The following is a 17,152-nucleotide window of genomic DNA, read 5'->3' on the forward strand; positions in this document are numbered from 1 at the left end:
TCGGGACAGTCGGGACCCACACATCTCCTTGTAGTCTGTTCATTTGACTGTGGACAAACTCAAGTACATGCGAATAAGTCAAAATGCCTGGCCGTAGTTGCTAAGGAACTGCAAAGATTTCCCAGAAATGAATAAGTGTTGTTTTCGTGATTGAAATCTTTCAAAGGCATTGGACTTCATACATTTACTCGTGATGTTTTACCATTTTCCCTGCGTTTTTTTGCCTCAGATTCATGGACGTGATCGGAGCTATGCACAAACTTCCAGTATCCTGATCTAAATGATCTCCTGTTTGCCCTTTTGTCGAGTCACGCTGTTAAGCGCATTGAAATATAGCCATATAATAAAAGTATTAATTTTAAATAAACCAATTTGGTAAAAATCAATCCCAAAATATCACTGTCTAGAGGTCTAAAGCGTAAAAGAACAGCAACTTCATTTAAATCTGGATGGCTGGATGAGACTATAGAGATGGTTACGCCAAAGTCACATAGTGTAATGCTTGTTAAACTTTTTGAAATATTCACATATGATGAGGACAACGGAGTGGTTTGTGTATATTGTCGAGATGCCAGAGCTTCGGGAGAATTTTCAACAGGAAGAATGTGGAACGATGTATGGAAGTTGTATTTCTTAAAGCGTCATCTGTCAAGTAAGTCTCATATAGATGGTGTAACAAGACTTAGAAACAAAAACCCTTCCTTACGGAGTGGATTGCTTAGCATGATTCTTGAAAGTCCAGCTGAAAAGCAGAGGAGGCACGTTAATCTTGAACGCAAGCGCTCAAACCCAGAAGAAATCAAGGTACTTATTGACAGTGTGTTGTTGGCTATTAAAATGAACAGCTCAGTGCTTTCTGTTCAGGATGTTAATGACCCTATGGAAAAGTGTGTGCACATACCAGCAAGCTGGAGAAGTAAAAATTTTTCTTTTGAATTTCTTGAAATTATCAACTGCATAGTCCAAGGTGACCTCATGCATGAAATAGCATCGGCAATGTTTCATACTCTAGCTGTTGATGAAAGCACTGATATATCCATTAACAGATATTTGATCTTCTACTTTAAATATAGATCCATAAATTCTGCAGACTATAAAACTTCGTTTGGTGGACTATTATGATTGCAAGAATGTGATGCTGTTTCAGTACTGTCTGCAATCAAAGAGTTTTATAAAAAACACCAACTTGATCTAATGAAACTAGTGATGTTCACATCTGATGGTGCCTCCGTGATGTTGGGAAAACTCAATGGCGTGGCAGCTCAGCTGAAACGTGATATTCCACACTTAGTCCAGCAACATTGCATTGCACTTGGGGATTTCTGATGCATGGAAAGAGGTCAAGCTGATAAGAGACATCGAAACCTTAACGAGAACTGTCTACACGGTGTTCTGTCAGTCATCCAAGAAAAAATGCAAATTTCAGGAAATAGTGGATGCTTCTGAATGTGAGTCAATGGCTTTCAGGCCACTCAATGAAGTGTGCTAGTTATGTAGGTACTTTGCACTTCAAGCAATTATTCACAACTATAATCCTCTTCTGGAATACTTTGATCACGACAAAGATATTGTTTCAGTTTCTAAATACTACCACAAAAAGCTGAATACCATGGAATACCGAATAACATTAGAAGTTTTGAATGATGTTTTGTCGGAGCTCGCTTCACTATCCACGCTGCTGCAGAAACAGGGCCTTACACCTCTTGAAGCATTTCACCTTGCCCGAGGTAAACTAAACAAGATGAGAAGACAGTACCGTGGAGATTCAGTCTTATGGAGTGACAAAGTTAAGGCTCTCTTAGATATGAGCTCTCAAGAAAATAATTAAATTGATACCAGTTCCATAATAACTTTCATAAACATCTTGTGTGCACATTTGGCAGACAGTTTTCCAGAGGATGAAGTCCAGGAATGGTCCGCTTTTGATTGTGCAGCAATAGTTAAGTGTGACTTCAATTTTGGAATTCATCAGGTCAAATCCCTATGTTCAACATACAAAGACTTTCTTGCTGAAGAGATTGTTATAGTTAGTCAGTACAATGACTTCAAGTTTGCAGTAGCCAAAAGAATCAAAAGACAATTGGTTTTAAGTTTCCTGGATATGGTGACATTTGCTCACCAGAACGAACAGTTTCAGGATCTTGCAAAGTTGATGGATATTGGAGGAACATTCCTAGCATCAAGTGCAGACTGTGAGCGTGGTTTTAGCTTAATGAACACTCTAAAAAACCAACTATGGAATCGTTTACAAGTAGATCATTTGGACATGCTGATGTGTATTAAGAGTTATCAGCTGGATGGAGGACTGATAGATCTGGACAGAGTTTATATTGAATGAGCAAATGAAAAAGATCATAGGGAAAAACAGTAAGGTTAGTTTAGCAGTCTTTGACATTTCGATCAAGAAGGAAATTAAAATGTATTTGTAATTACATATATTATTCTTGGCTGATAATCATTTATTGATATTTTTAGGAACATTTTAAATTTAAAACACAAACTTTTGTTTTTCTTTTTTTTACTTATGATGTCTCTATCCGAAAATCCATATAAATTGACATAATGGCATACGTATTAAATTGTCTTTATTATATGTTTATCAAAATCTTTTCGGGCATGTGTATAGAATGAAACGTGAAAGTGGAAACCAACAGGCAGAAGCCTATGGACTGATAATGATCATGATTAATATGTGCTTGATATATGCTCATGATTGTCTATAAAAAAGATGACAAAGCATAATGCTTAAAACTAACTTCTGCTTCATGAAGAATGGTTAAATTTCCTTTTTCTAAGTATTTAAAAATGACATTTGTAAAATAACATGGTGTAAAACTATTATTATCACAAATTGCAAATTAAAACTTTTTAAATTTATAAGCATTTTACTTGCTTGGGTACATTTGCCTCATGGCACACAAATTTGAACTCTGCTTCAAAAATTTGCACAGAAGAAATTTTTTGTGCACACAGCCTGTCAAAAATTAGAGGGAACATAGCTCATGGACCACTGGTGGTCCATGGATCACAGTTTGAGAACCTCTGGTCTATACAAAATGTTGAAGAAGCATGGTCTAGTGTTTCAAGCACAGACTTGATAGTCTAATGATTTAGATTCTGTGCCCAACTATGCCAATGTCTTGATATAGTGACCTTGAGTGAGTCACTTGAACTTTCTGTGTGAAATCCTGGTTCTACTGAATCCAGTGGCAGTTGAGTGCCCTACACAGTGGACTAAAGGTTATAGGAGTGGCCACCTCCTCCCGCACCCCTCTAGCTGCTTTGTGTGGAGTTAGGCAGCCTCTGATAATGCCTACCAGTTCAGGCCCCACATGTGACTTGAGCAGCCGAACACCTATCTTCCCCAGGTGCGTGGATCACTCTGGGGTTTAGGTGGGAGATAGGTGCCTAGAGGGAGGCGGCATTGTGCATGCCCAAAGGGAGGAACATAGGCGCCTAGGGAACTTTTACTGCAAAAATAAAAGTGCTAAGTGAGTTTAGGTGCCTACAGGGTTAGACAGCAGCTGAGCGCGAGTTTTGTAGAATATAATGGTGCCTAAAAATGGGATGTAAGTGTCTAAGTACCTGTGTGGATCCCACCTTCTGTGCTTTAGTTTTCCCATATTTACTGTCTTAAAAATATGTTATGAGATTTAATTAATTATTGCAGAGCTTTGAAAATTCCAGTTGTTTATTCACCAATGGGAAATTTACTCTGGTATGGGAGGACTAACCTATCAATTTCTGCAGAGTTGATTTTTTTTTTTTAACAAAAATGTTCCAAGGAACTGAATGTAAAATTTACAAAAGCACACAAGTAAATAAAACCCAACTATAAAGCATTATCTTTGTCTCCATACATGCGGCTTCCTTGCCTATGCTGGGGCTTATAGCCAAGCAGTGGTAAAATTAGCAGGGCTCCTGATTTTTTCATTGCTGCTCTTTAGAACCCTGCAGGCAATAGCTAGACTGTACCAATCCTCTTTCATTTTCATCATGCTGTTGCTACTACTGTGCAAGTCTATGGGCAACAAGAGTTATGCTGTAGAACTGTTCACAGGAGAGGAGGAAGAAGAGTTTTACCACAGTTAGCTGAAACAATGTTGAACCCAGTTTGTACGGCCACTCAGTAAAGTCAGCATCATGTGAGATAAAATTCTTCTCAATTGAATTAAAGCACAATAAACTTTTGCAATATAGAGAAGTTCTTTCAGACATAATTATAGATTTCAGGACTATGAAAACAATAATACAAATCCAGATTATATTTCCGTAGTGGTTAAGCAGTTAAGGTTGAAACACTGTACCAACAAAAACTAGGAAATTGAAAACAAAGAAGAATGCTCTCTCCTTTACTCGGCTCTTAGGCTTTGTTTTTGTACATTTGGCTTTCTCTCCACACACTTTCCAGTAATGTGGGTTTGTGTACAGCTGTACACATAAATAGCCAGACTTTGTCAGTTCCTATTACACCTTTAACATTCATGGCCCGTTCAAAAAAAATCATACTTATTGTACATTAGCCTCAACTTGCATAACTGAAACATCCTACAGATTTAACAAACTGTTTATACAGAAATTGTGAGTTGAAGCTATAAAACCCTAGGGAGCAACAAGTAAACTCATATGATGGAATGGTTGAGTTTGCAAAATAAACACAGCTAATATATTTTGTGACCGCATCATTTCCTTTCTCTTTTTCTTATTTTCTTCCAGAACCGAATGGAGGAAAGCAAAGCACTGTTTAGGACAATTATCACATATCCATGGTTCCAGAACTCTTCGGTCATTCTGTTCTTAAATAAAAAAGATCTTCTAGAGGAGAAAATTATGTACTCCCATTTAGTTGACTATTTCCCAGAGTATGATGGTAAGTAATATTGCAACACCAGAATTCATGCTCCAGATCATAGAATCATAGAATATCAGGGTTGGAAGGGACCTCAGGAGGTCATCTAGTCCAACCCCCTGCTCAAAGCAGGACTGATCCCCGACTAACTCATCCCAGCCAGGGCTTTGTCAAGCCTGACCTTAAAAAAAAAAAAATCTTGAGATGCTCATTGCATTTATGCTACAATGGTGATATGTGGTAAACAGCATTGTCTAAATTGCAGACAGACAGATCTTTCCAGTACTTACTGCTTAGAAATGTATTTAGTTTATATGGTACATAGAAGCTCGTAATGCAATAATAATCAACAGCTTTTTGCAGAGTTAATAGAATATGTACTTATGGTGTCAGATGATTAACTGATGGTTGGGAAGGTGGGGTTGTAATGTACTAGATTTAAAAACATGAGAAAAAGAAAAAATACAAATGAAAACGGCAACTTCGAGAACTTCTAATCATTTCAAATAGTCCACAACCTTGTAGCATTTTTTATAATGGCTATAGGAAAACAGATGGAACATCAAGTAGATTTTCACCAGCTTCGCTGGCAGTAATCACAAACCACGTATCATATTAAATAAGGTTTCCCTAAAATGTATAAAGTCTATGGGTGAAATCCTGATCCCATTAAAATCAATAAGAATTTTGCCATTGACTTCACTGAGGCCAGGATTTTACTCTATACCTCCATTGTTTGTGGGGAGTGCAACAGTATCTGTGTGATACTAAATTATTTGAGATTTGCTGTTGTGATTTTAGATTTATGATTTATGAGGGTTTTATGTCTTCAGAATGCTTAGATTTTTGAGGAAATAGTCTCATATGATCAGTGGACCTAATTTCAACCTAGCCTATAACTGTGTGCTTGCTGATCTAATTAAAAGAAGATCTTTTTTTCTAGGAATTTAAGATGGAATTAAAATTTTTCTAGGAATTTGCTGCTGGTTTTGAACACAATGAATTTTTCGCCAAATATATACATAATCTTGCATATTTACATTTAACTTGGCTTTACTGTGCAAAAGAACATTTTTTAAAGAACTGGATATCTGAAGGGAACATGTCATAAGTCCTTTCAGTGCTTCAAAGAGATCTATCTGACTCCTCCCACCCTTCCACCACTCCATTTTTATAGTGGAGTTTCCTTCATTCTAATTTGATGTTACTAATATCAGGTTTAATGTGCCTGTTCCAGAGAACATTATGCAGGTCACATACCAGTTGCTAAGGAAATTCATAGGATGTACATTCTGGAAGTTTTCATGAGGCGAAAGTGAAGTTATTTAAGGTATCTGAGTGGAGGCTTTGCTTGGAGTGGAAGAAAAGTCCCAGGTTCATCTGGTGAGTGGACTGAAGGGCTGCATACTTAACCTAAAGGCTCCATTGTCCCTACCAGAGAGTGAACAGCAGATTAGGCTACAAGTTTGCTGAGGCTTCAAAAAGATAGTATCTCTAATTTTCAAGACCGAGATTAGGAAAACACTAGTTTATGATTTGAGAGACCTAGCTCATGGTCCTGCAAATTGTTCTGTGCAGTTGCAGGGGTCCACTCACCTAGAACAAGGATAAGGATCAGACCATAGTTATTATTTACAATTCAGCATAATTTTAGTTTGATAATCCTCCATCTATTTGAAAGCTGACAGTTGAATAGTAATTATTTTTAGTATCCTTTCAAGCCTAGGTCAGCCCCACTTACTAAGATGTCCCAACACTTCCCGTTATAAGATCCTGTTTTCAGTTGTTTATAACTTTGACAAACTTTTAACTATTTGGGTTGAAATTTTCCATGGTAGGTGTCTGCCCCAGGCTGAATTTTTCTGGAAAATTTCAGCCCAAATGGTTCAGCCATAGCTAAAGACAAATCTAGTGAAGAATATGTTGCTTTGCCCATTGTAAAAACAGATCTGGGGACCTTTGTTTTGAGACACTCTGGGGCCCCTACGCTTTGGAGCACACTCACAAATGCTGGTCTGGGAAAGCAGCAGCATGTGGTCACTACTCCTGCTGATTCCCTGAAATACTGGCTGTGCAATGGATGCACATTGGCTACTCCCAAGTTGGGAGTGAGTGTTTGGTCCATTTGCCTCACGTGCATATAGCTGAACATGCAGCCTGGTTACATAGACTGCATGCCCTTCTGAGAATTGCAGCCTTAATTTTGATTTAATAGGATAATTATTGTGTGTAAATTAAATAACAATTGATTAGTTATATCATTAAGTTTTGTAATGTAACAACTTTGTAACAGAAGTGCATCAACTACAAAGCAACTGTATTTCATTATCAGCTAACATTAAAATTAATGAAGTTCTATCTGAGACAGTGTCATCTTAGTTTAGAATGTAATTCACTTAAACTATGTATTAAAATCCTCAGACATAGCTGTAAAAGTAGTAAATGTTACAGTACAAGATTAGTTTTTTGTTTAAACATGAACATTGAATTACAATACCCCAAATACTGGTTAACCCTTTGAAATTACTGAAAGATTAATTATAAAAGGATTGGTTTCTGTTTTGCTCATCCTCTGTTGTTACAGATTGTCCATTTCATTCTCCCATTTAATAGGGTATCTTGGTGGGGAAGTGGAATAATTGGCAGGAAAATACTTATGCCCTCATGAGCATAATTTTATCTCTGAAATTTCCCTCAATTTTATTTTAAAAGGTCCTACTGAGAAGAAAAGAGCAAGGGCATGGTGTGAGTTGATTTATAAAATAATCTTTCCCTATTTCTCTTACCAGATATCACAGACTACAACTTTCTTCCACCTGCTGCTAGACATAGTAGGATTCTCTCTGACAAAGAAGAAGCTCATGCATTTGATTAGCTTTTGCAAAACTAACTTTCTTTTCTAACCTAACAGGACCCCAGCGAGATGCACAGGCGGCACGAGAGTTCATTTTGAAGATGTTCGTAGACCTGAATCCAGACAGTGACAAAATTATCTACTCTCACTTCACGTGCGCTACAGACACAGAGAATATCCGCTTCGTCTTTGCTGCTGTCAAGGACACTATCCTACAGTTAAACCTGAAGGAGTACAACCTGGTCTAACTGTGCCTAGTAGGCCTCCCAAAATTCCCTTCGGGCAATTGAAGATATACAAGAGGGACTGTATTATCTGTGAAAACGACTTGCATAATACTAATTTATTGCCGGCCTGGACTCTGTGAATGTTCACAGAGTTTGTAGTAAATATTATGATTTTATTTAAACTATATTGAGGAAAAACAAAAGATGCTGAAATACATTCACAGCATGTTTCCTCATTTTTTTAGGCAAAACCTTGTGACTCAGTGTGTTTTAAATTCTCAGTCATGCACTCACAAAGGATAGGGGGTTTTTTGCTATTGAGGGAAAATCATGCTGGTTTCCCCTTTCTCTGACTCTTTCTTTCTCACTCTATCCGCTTTCCTCCGCTACATTTTATTACTGTTTTCAAAGGTACAACGACCTTTTTTCCCAGTTGCATTCCTTGGTAAACTTTTTTCTCTACAGTGATCTGATCAGGAAAATACTATCATAATAATTTAAGCCATCAATCATTCTAATTTTACAGTATGTACTTTTTCTGAAAGATCAAAAGTATTGATACTGTAATTTTAAAATTCTTGACATGGATATTTTGCAAACTGTCTTCACACTGTGGGCTATGATACTGGGATCAAAAACAGCAGTTGTAATAACATGGATTTTAACTTTAGCTACAATGTGGCAAATCAGAACGATGCATAGAAGACAGTAATGAAATGACTAAGGCAAAATGGTAACGTGGAATATGATAGAATTTCTTTTTAATTGCCATGTGTCTTTCTTTCTTTCTTTCTTTCTTTCTTTCTTTCTTTCTTTCTTTCTTTCAAATCATAGATGCCAAATAAAAATGCCATAGACACTACATTTTCCCCAGCGGCTGCAGCCTGAAACAGTGTTTTTTCAGGTTGGTTTTGTTTGTTTTATTTTTTGGTTTGGTTTGGTTTGGTTTTTTAGTAAGCGCTTTTAAAATATTTTTGACCACAATTTAAACATTATTTTTATTGTATAAAAAAAAATTCATGTTGCCAAACGTGGCTTTTTATAAAACCAATAGCTTTGAAACGTAAGATACTAATTGAAATGCCAAATTGATTGATTGGGAAATGGCCTGATTGAGACAATTGCCAAATGATAAAGAATTAAAGTTTTAGCTCATATGTTCCTTTTTTTTTTTAATAGAAAATGTTCCATTTTCAATGCCAAAAACAGCAGCATGAATGAAAATGCTGCTGGATGCATCATGCACATGCGTATTGTCTACACTAATTTAAAGACAATTTTACTCTGTCCTTATGTCAAAGATAGTATGAGAGTACAGGGAACATTTTCTGCAGAAATATCAAGGCACCTTTAGTTGTGAAACATGAAATTACTGATGAGTAATCATATTCAGGACCCCGTCTTGATACAGTTGCTTGTTAATTGATTGACAGATATCTAATAGGCTTAATACAAAGTAGCCTCTCTCAGTGTTCCATAGAAAGATTTATTCATGTAAATGAAACAGCAAAGATCTTACTTTTGAACTCCAAATGTGCAATTTTTTTAAACAACAAAGACAGCACACACATTTATGAGGTTCTCTTCTGCAGGTTGGGTTGAAAAAACTTTTTTTAACAAGTCACAAGACTGCTAGCAAGCTGCAGAGAACTCAGAGGTCTGACATGTAATTGGACTGATTATCCGCAATACCATGCAGCACTAGAGTGCACTTATGTAGAAATTGCTCCTTCAGAGCAACAAAGGGGAGGGGGAAAAAGAATGGCTTACAAGTTGAGTACCAAAGTTAACAATAAATACTAACGAGATGTGGTTCATCTTTAACCCCCCCCCCAATGCAAAACAACAATAATAACAAAAATTGTAATTTTTCTCCCTCATGAGACACCGTGTAATTTAAAACTGGTTGTAGGTATAGTGCAATTATGAATGCTATAATCATTGTACATACAGATATATATATATAGATGATATCTATCTATCTATATATATATATATGGCAGCATCCATATTGGCTTTGTAATCATTAATTTTTTGGCAGATTGAATGTGCTGTATTGATATGTATCTATGTAATTGTATTGTATGTCTTATAGCTAATTCACATTTTAAATAATGTTATTTTATTTACTTTTTTAAGAGAGAAGAATGTAAATTTTGTCAGTTTATTTCTGACTAGGGATTTTTTTTATTTACAAAACAAAATACTTTACTATAGTACAGAGCGGTACTAGCATCATGCTGTATAAAATCATTTGTACATTCCTGATTAGAGGTAAATTGAAAACAACACCCAAAGGTCACTCACTCTCAAAATAATGCTTGATTTTTGACAGGGCTTTATACAGATGTAGAAACCAGCTTTGTTAGAAGAACTTTTGCCATACGATCTGGGATTGGAATGTGAGCTCTTTAATATATTTTTTTTGGAAAATGCACAGCAGATTAGTCTTACCTCTCTGATGACTTTTATTAGAAAAGTGAATTTAGAAACGATTGTAGCCTGTTGTACAAATGTACTAACAGTTATACATCGCCACTTCCCTAAAAACACCATATGACAGAATATAATACAGAAGTCCAATGGAATAGTATTTGAAAGGTTATGAAAACCTTAAATGTAACAAAACAAAAAAAAATCATCAGCGTCCATTGAGTCAAGCTATTTTATTTAATAAAGCTACAGCAGGTAGATATAGAAGATAAAAAGTGACACTGATGTTCTAAATGGACGATCAGAACAGTTAGTCTTGTTATATATGGCATTATAAAATTGCTCCTGATTTTCCACTGTTGACTCTGGGGTACATGATAATATCCCTTCTTTTAAGATGGGAATAGATTGACCATCCCAGATATGGTGATATAAATGGAATTGTGGCAAATAGAGGCCAATGGAGCCTAAAGGAGTTTTTTTGTTTTATGGGATTTTTTGGCAGGGGCTTGGGGTGGAGTGGGAGGGGAGAGTTGGTTTTAAGTTTTGTATAAAAACAAAAACCAAAAGTTTACTCATGCTTTGTAGTTATACTGTGATTGCAAAATTTTTCAAGAGTGTGTGCCACTGGGATACTTCTGGTATGTTTTAGGTAAGTTGAACCTGTGGCAAATGTTTAAATCATTTGAGCATGTTCTGGGGAGGGAAAAAAAAATCTTCAAAATGCCAAGGCAAGCTTTTCATGAATCACCTAACACAGCATTGCAGTATGCCAGTTTACAAAAACATATTTTCCTTTTTAAATGACACAGCTGTTCCCACTTGCAATATATTCCTTTGCTGATTTTGGGTTTGGTTTTCTTTGTCAATTGATGGTTTCTACTATGCCTTATAGAGCAGAAGTTTGTGCCTCTAACATGAAGCTGAGGGCAAAAAAAAAACAAAAAAAAAACCCTTTCAACTTTGCCAAAACAATGTGATTTTGTTGAATGTCATAAATGGGGGAGGAGGGAAAGAAAACCTCTTGGGAACCTATGTGTACTAGATGTTCACTAGCACAAGAAAGCTGTAATATGTATTTTACAAAAACCTTAAACTTGCCTTTTTCACAAATTAACTGGCACTATCATGAGGGATAGAGGATAATACAGCTAGAAGGGCAGTTTTACTTTTTATAATTAAGACTATTTTGATTGTCAAGGTGTATGAACTGTAATTTTTTAATCATACTGCCACATGATTGTGAACCATAATTTTTTTAAGTTTGAAAGTTGAGAAGAGACTTTTTATGCTGGATATCAGTCAGAATTGACTGCATGATTTGCAAAAACTTTAAATGGGGGGAAAAAGGGCTGCATATTAAGATACCGCTAGACTCCCCGCTTTTGGTTGTAAGATGCAAATGACCTTCAAATTACTCACTCTCATGATCCTTCCCTTGTTTTGCATTCCTCACAAAAGATTGAAATAATAGGAAAACACAAAAACATGTTAACCCACTTGAAAAAAATAAAATGTACCCAAATAATTTATTATATGTGCTGCTGTTCTTGAAACTCTGTATAAGGGTTACACTGCATACTAACTACTACATTAATTTGTTTAACTAATGATGTGTGCACAATATGTTAACATGGCCTACCAAAGACCTTCCTCTAGTTTAAAACCCAACTATATAGTCCACATGTGTCTTTGGGATTTCATCATGTTGTCACCATCTGACTAGAAAATTAAAGTGGCTTCATTGCATGAGGTTAACTGCTGTATTTTGGACATTTAGACATCTGCTTTTTTTGTAAATACAATTCTCGTTTTGGGCATAATCCATACATTTTACAGTTTAGTATGCACTAATAATTTATGTCCTTTATCCATGTCCTATGGTCAATTCAGTAATGATCTTGCCTACCAGGTCCTCAAAACCATATGTTCAAAACTGCAGGTTTTTTCTCCTCACGCTTCACACAGCATTTGTTCAAGCATATGATTTTGAGTCACATCAAACAAAAAAGAAATATAGTTTAAGTGTAAGTAAAATCCCACTGAGTCATTGCTTTGCTGGTTAGAGGGAATACTATAACTCTCACATAACTTTAGCTATAAAAAAAGTTTTTTCAATTGAATATTAATGTGATGGTGGGGAAAACATTAGATAAAATCAGCCAGACACATCTGATTGTAAGGAATTTTTTTTTCAAAGGATCTACAAGCTGTTGCTGGATTCTTCACATACCAACCTGGAGGTAGTCTTTATTTGACCTGAATATTTAGGGGGTTTTGTCAGATACATTTTTAACTTACAGTATTTAAAAAATCATACTTGCTGTTCTTAAAATGTCATTCAAATGCATGTATTGTCTGTTGTTTGGGGATGGGAACTAGTTTTTGACAAAAACTAATGTTGTATAAATACTTCCCCCAAATGATCTTGCTGGTTAAAAATACAGTATTTTTGGCCATAATTTTGTACTAAAGTATCTTCATTCCTTGAAGTTTGCTTCTCTTGAAGTACTCCGCTTATTGTTCTCCTGGAATGCTTTTTATGATAATGAACATTGGAATAAATCTTTTTATTCCAGTGATTACTTTTTTAGACTGTACATATTTTATCCTCATTAGATACAGTAATCTCTAAACATGAAACTTCTTGCATATCTCTATTACAAGCAGAAATTTCAAACCCTTTAAGGCTAGTCTTTCTGCAGTGGAGAAAATCACTTGATGATATTACTAAAGATTGGTTGGCTTATGTAAAACAAAAACTTAAGAGGCAGTAAGGGAAAGAAATAAGATATTTAACCAACATCCTATTAGAAAATTAACAAAATCTGCTAGGCTTCAGTATGAATTCTTTTAAAATGGGTTGGCTGAATTTCAGTGGTACAGCAATAGCAGACATGTTTCTCATATCAGAGCTGTAGCCTGTTAGTCTGTATCCACGAAAACAACGAGGAGTCCAGTGGCAACTTAAAGACTAACAGATTTATTTGGGCATAAGCTTTCGTGGGTAAAAAAACCCAATTCTTCAGATGCATGGAGTGAAAATTACAGATAGAGGCATAAATATACTGGCACATGAAAAGAAGGGAGTTACCTTACAAGTGGAGAACCAGTGTTGACAAGGCCATTTCAGTCAGGGTTGGTGTGGTCCACTCCCAATAATTGATGAGGAGGTGTGTCACCTACTGACCCCTATACTTACCTACATGCCTCCAGCTTCCATCCAGAACACATCACATGTTCCGTTGTCTACAGCCAAGCCGTAATATACAACCACATTTGCTCCAATCCCTCAGACAGAGACAGACACCTACAAGATCTTTATCAAGCATTCTTAAACTACAATATCCACCTGGGGAAGTGAGGAAACAGATTGACAGAGTGAGACGGGTACCCAGAAGTCACCTACTACAGGACAGGCCCAACAAGGAAAATAACAGAACGCCACGGGCCATCACATACAGCCCCCAGCTAAAACCTCTCCAGCACACCATCAACTATCTACAGACTATCCTGGATAATGATCCCTCACTCTCACAGACCTTGGGAGGCAGACCAGTCCTCGCTTACAGACAGCCCCCCAACCAGAAGCAAATACTCACCAGCAACTACACACCACACCACAGAAACACTAACCCAGGAGCCAAACCCTGTAATAAATCCCATTGCCTACTCTGTCCCCATATCTACTCTAGCGACACCATCAGAGGACCCAGCCATATCAGCCACACCATCAGGGGCTTATTCACCTGCACATCTACTAACTTGATATATGCCATCATGTGCCAGCAATGCCCCTCTGCCATATACATTGGCCAAACTAGACAGTCTCTATGTAAAAGAATAAGTGGATACAAATCAGACATCAGGAACAGTAACATACAAAAGCCAGTAGGAGAACACTTCAATGTCCCTGGACATTCTATAACAGATTTAAAAGTAGCCATACTTCAACAAAAAAATTTCAAAAATAGACTTCAAACAGAAACTGCAGAGCTACAATTCATTTGTAAACGTTACACCATTAATTTGGGCTTGAATAGGGATTGGGAGTGGCTGGCTCACTACAAAAGCAATTTTCCCTCTCTTGGTATTGACACCTCCTCATCAGTTATTGGGAGTGGACCACATCCACCCTGACTAGGGTGACCAGGTGTCCCGATTTTATAGGGACTTTTTATTTATATTTGGGGCTTTCTCTTACATAGCCACCTATTACCCCCCCCCCCCCATCCCCTGTCCTAGTTTTTCACACTTGGTATCTGGTCACCCTAACCCTAACTGAATTGGCCTTGTCAGCACTGGTTCTCCACTTGTAAAGTAACTCCCTTCTCTTCATGTGCCAATGATATTTATGCCCCTATCTGTAATTTTCACTCCATGCATCTGAAGAAGTGGGGTTTTTTACTCACGAAAGCTTATACCCAAGTAAATCTTTTAGTCTTTAAGATGCCACCCTTATGACTCCTTGTTATGTTTCTCATAATCTTTTTGATTGTCTATGGGATGACAAGCATAACAGAGTGACATTTTGCTTTTCAACTTCTCTGGTTAATACTTAAACAGTGACCAATAACTCACACTTCTATCACAGAGGAAGTGGAGTTCCAGGCCATTTGTAGAAATCAGTTTTGCTCTAATATGTGGCTGTTTAAATCTGATTCTTAGAATTCCAATAGTCTGCCTGACTGAAGTATTCAGTGAATTGCCACTAATTTTTCTAATTATTATTATTTATTTGTTTATTTTCTGTAGTGGAATGTAAGGAGATGGGAAAGTATGAAGAATAATGTAATATTCATTTATATCACCCTTATAAAGATAAGTTCAGCAAGAAGAGCCCTGTAATTTGTGATATTTAATTATACTGGATACAGTACATGCAGAAGTGATATCCATCTGATAAATTTAGCACTCATCAGTGCAGTTTATCACATACTTATGACCATATTACCTGATCACTAATCCATCCCCCCGAACTTAGTCTAACATTCGAAACGCTTAGGGAGCTTCAAACAAATGCCATTATTTTAAAACTCAGTCTTCCACAGAAATACGGAATTTCACCAAAAATTGCATCTATTAAGAGGCCCAGGATGGGCTATTGTCAGCCTTTCTATAATCAGAATGTCATGACTTTGTCTGTGGCCCTGCAGGGCTAAAAATGAAAACTTTATTGGGAGGGGGAAATTCCCAATAGGATCCAGACATTATTTCTAGTCCTGCGAGTGCCTGAGATATCAGATTTTAAAGGGTGACAAATATATATACAGAAAAAGTATGCTAGGCTATTTTTGGAAATACGTTATCAGTTGGACTGATGACAGCTAAGGCACTTGGTTTTAGAGGTGGAGTAAAAAGAACAAGTATCCTAATAGAGTTTTTAGAATGCTAAAACATTTCTAAGAAACTTTATATATGACGTATATAGAATGCATGATGGTGCTGTATAAAGGTTTTATCTGCACTCATTTGGGATGATCTGGACAGCTCACTCATGGTCTTGTCACTTCTGAGTAATACGACCATCCAAAACACATACAACAAAGCCTCTATCAACACACAACATCCTGCATGTATTCTCTATATGTAGCATACTAACACGGTAAGAATGTTAAATAAATTCCTATAAATGCTAAGGTATGTCAGAGGAAATAGCTTAGCCATGAAAGTGTCAGCTTTGAAAAAACTAGGTACTCTGGAACCCCAGACTGAAATCCTGGTACTTGCAAATCAGACTTTTCATCCTTCTGAGGTAGATGATATTGAATTCCTGTGCTTTTTAGGTCAGACCTTAAAAACGGAGGGCTTGCCTGTCCTCCCTAGGCACATTAAAGAATCTATGGCACTTTTCATAAACTGTAAGAGTTTGTTCCTGTGTCCTTCTCCAAAATTTCCTTTCCCCCACTCTTTTGTGTAATATATTGATTAGCTGCCTCCTTGCACCCCCGAGGAAACATTTTTACAGTGGTGCTCTATGTGTGTGGTTGGTGAAGCCATTTCTGCATTTCTCTGATCCTTTTTTCTTCATCTTGATTTCCTCCTTTTTCTTTTCCTATTGTTATCAGGAAGGGCTGTCTTGCAGAGGTCAAATCAGTTCCAGCAGTGGTTACAAAAGTGAAAGGACTTAAAAAACTAGGTATGGGTTTAAAACAAGGGATAAGACAGGATCAGAAAGTTCCTCTCAGTAGGGGGTTGCCCTAATTAAATTTTGTGGGCAAATATCTCAGAAAGACAAAATCTTATAGCAACAGTTTAGTTACGATATAAGTCACCAAAAGATACAATGGGTCAAATTGTGCCTAACCATTGTCATATGCAACCCCAGTGAGAGCACAATTTCAATGGAGGAGTATATTTGCCACAATGTTATTGAAAATTTACTTTTCTTCTATAGTCCTCTTACCTAAATGTTTCATAGCCTCGATAGTAGGCAACCAGTTGGTTAAAGATTGATGATGAAATTGAGAGAAGTATTAAATTGACAATAAGTTAAATGTATTCCCACTGACATAAATAACTAATTACCTTTTAAAGTGCTACTCACAAAAGAAGAATTGCATGCAGTAAATGTTTACAGATATTGCACTTGTATACATTTATTATAAAGCAAATAAGTCATTCTATCATAAAAATAAAGTTCATTTACCTCAGAATGCAGTATTTGAATCAGAACCGGATTTAGGGCTTGGAGTGCGCCAGGCTAAGGGTGCTGTTTTTGTTGTTAGTGACAAAAGGGAAAATAGATGGTTTGAAGTAAAATGTTTCAAGTATTCCATATCTGGATTC

At 36.6% G+C, this 17,152-nt stretch overlaps 1 protein-coding gene across 1 annotated transcript in view; it reads left to right on the forward strand.

The window, feature by feature from the left end:
- The window catches only part of LOC140911645 (guanine nucleotide-binding protein G(q) subunit alpha), a 230,941-nt gene extending 218,062 nt beyond the window's left edge, over window positions 1-12,879 (forward strand). Inside the window, exons 6-7 of the mRNA XM_073345099.1 lie at window positions 4,717-4,870; window positions 7,761-12,879. Of these exons, the coding sequence (XP_073201200.1) occupies window positions 4,717-4,870; window positions 7,761-7,951 (345 nt within the window). The 3' untranslated portion in view covers window positions 7,952-12,879. The remainder of the gene's footprint in view (window positions 1-4,716; window positions 4,871-7,760) is intronic.
- Window positions 12,880-17,152: the final 4,273 nt, after the last annotated feature.

This window comes from Lepidochelys kempii, chromosome 5 (assembly GCF_965140265.1).
Source record: "Lepidochelys kempii isolate rLepKem1 chromosome 5, rLepKem1.hap2, whole genome shotgun sequence".
NCBI classification, from domain to species: Eukaryota; Metazoa; Chordata; order Testudines; family Cheloniidae; genus Lepidochelys; species Lepidochelys kempii.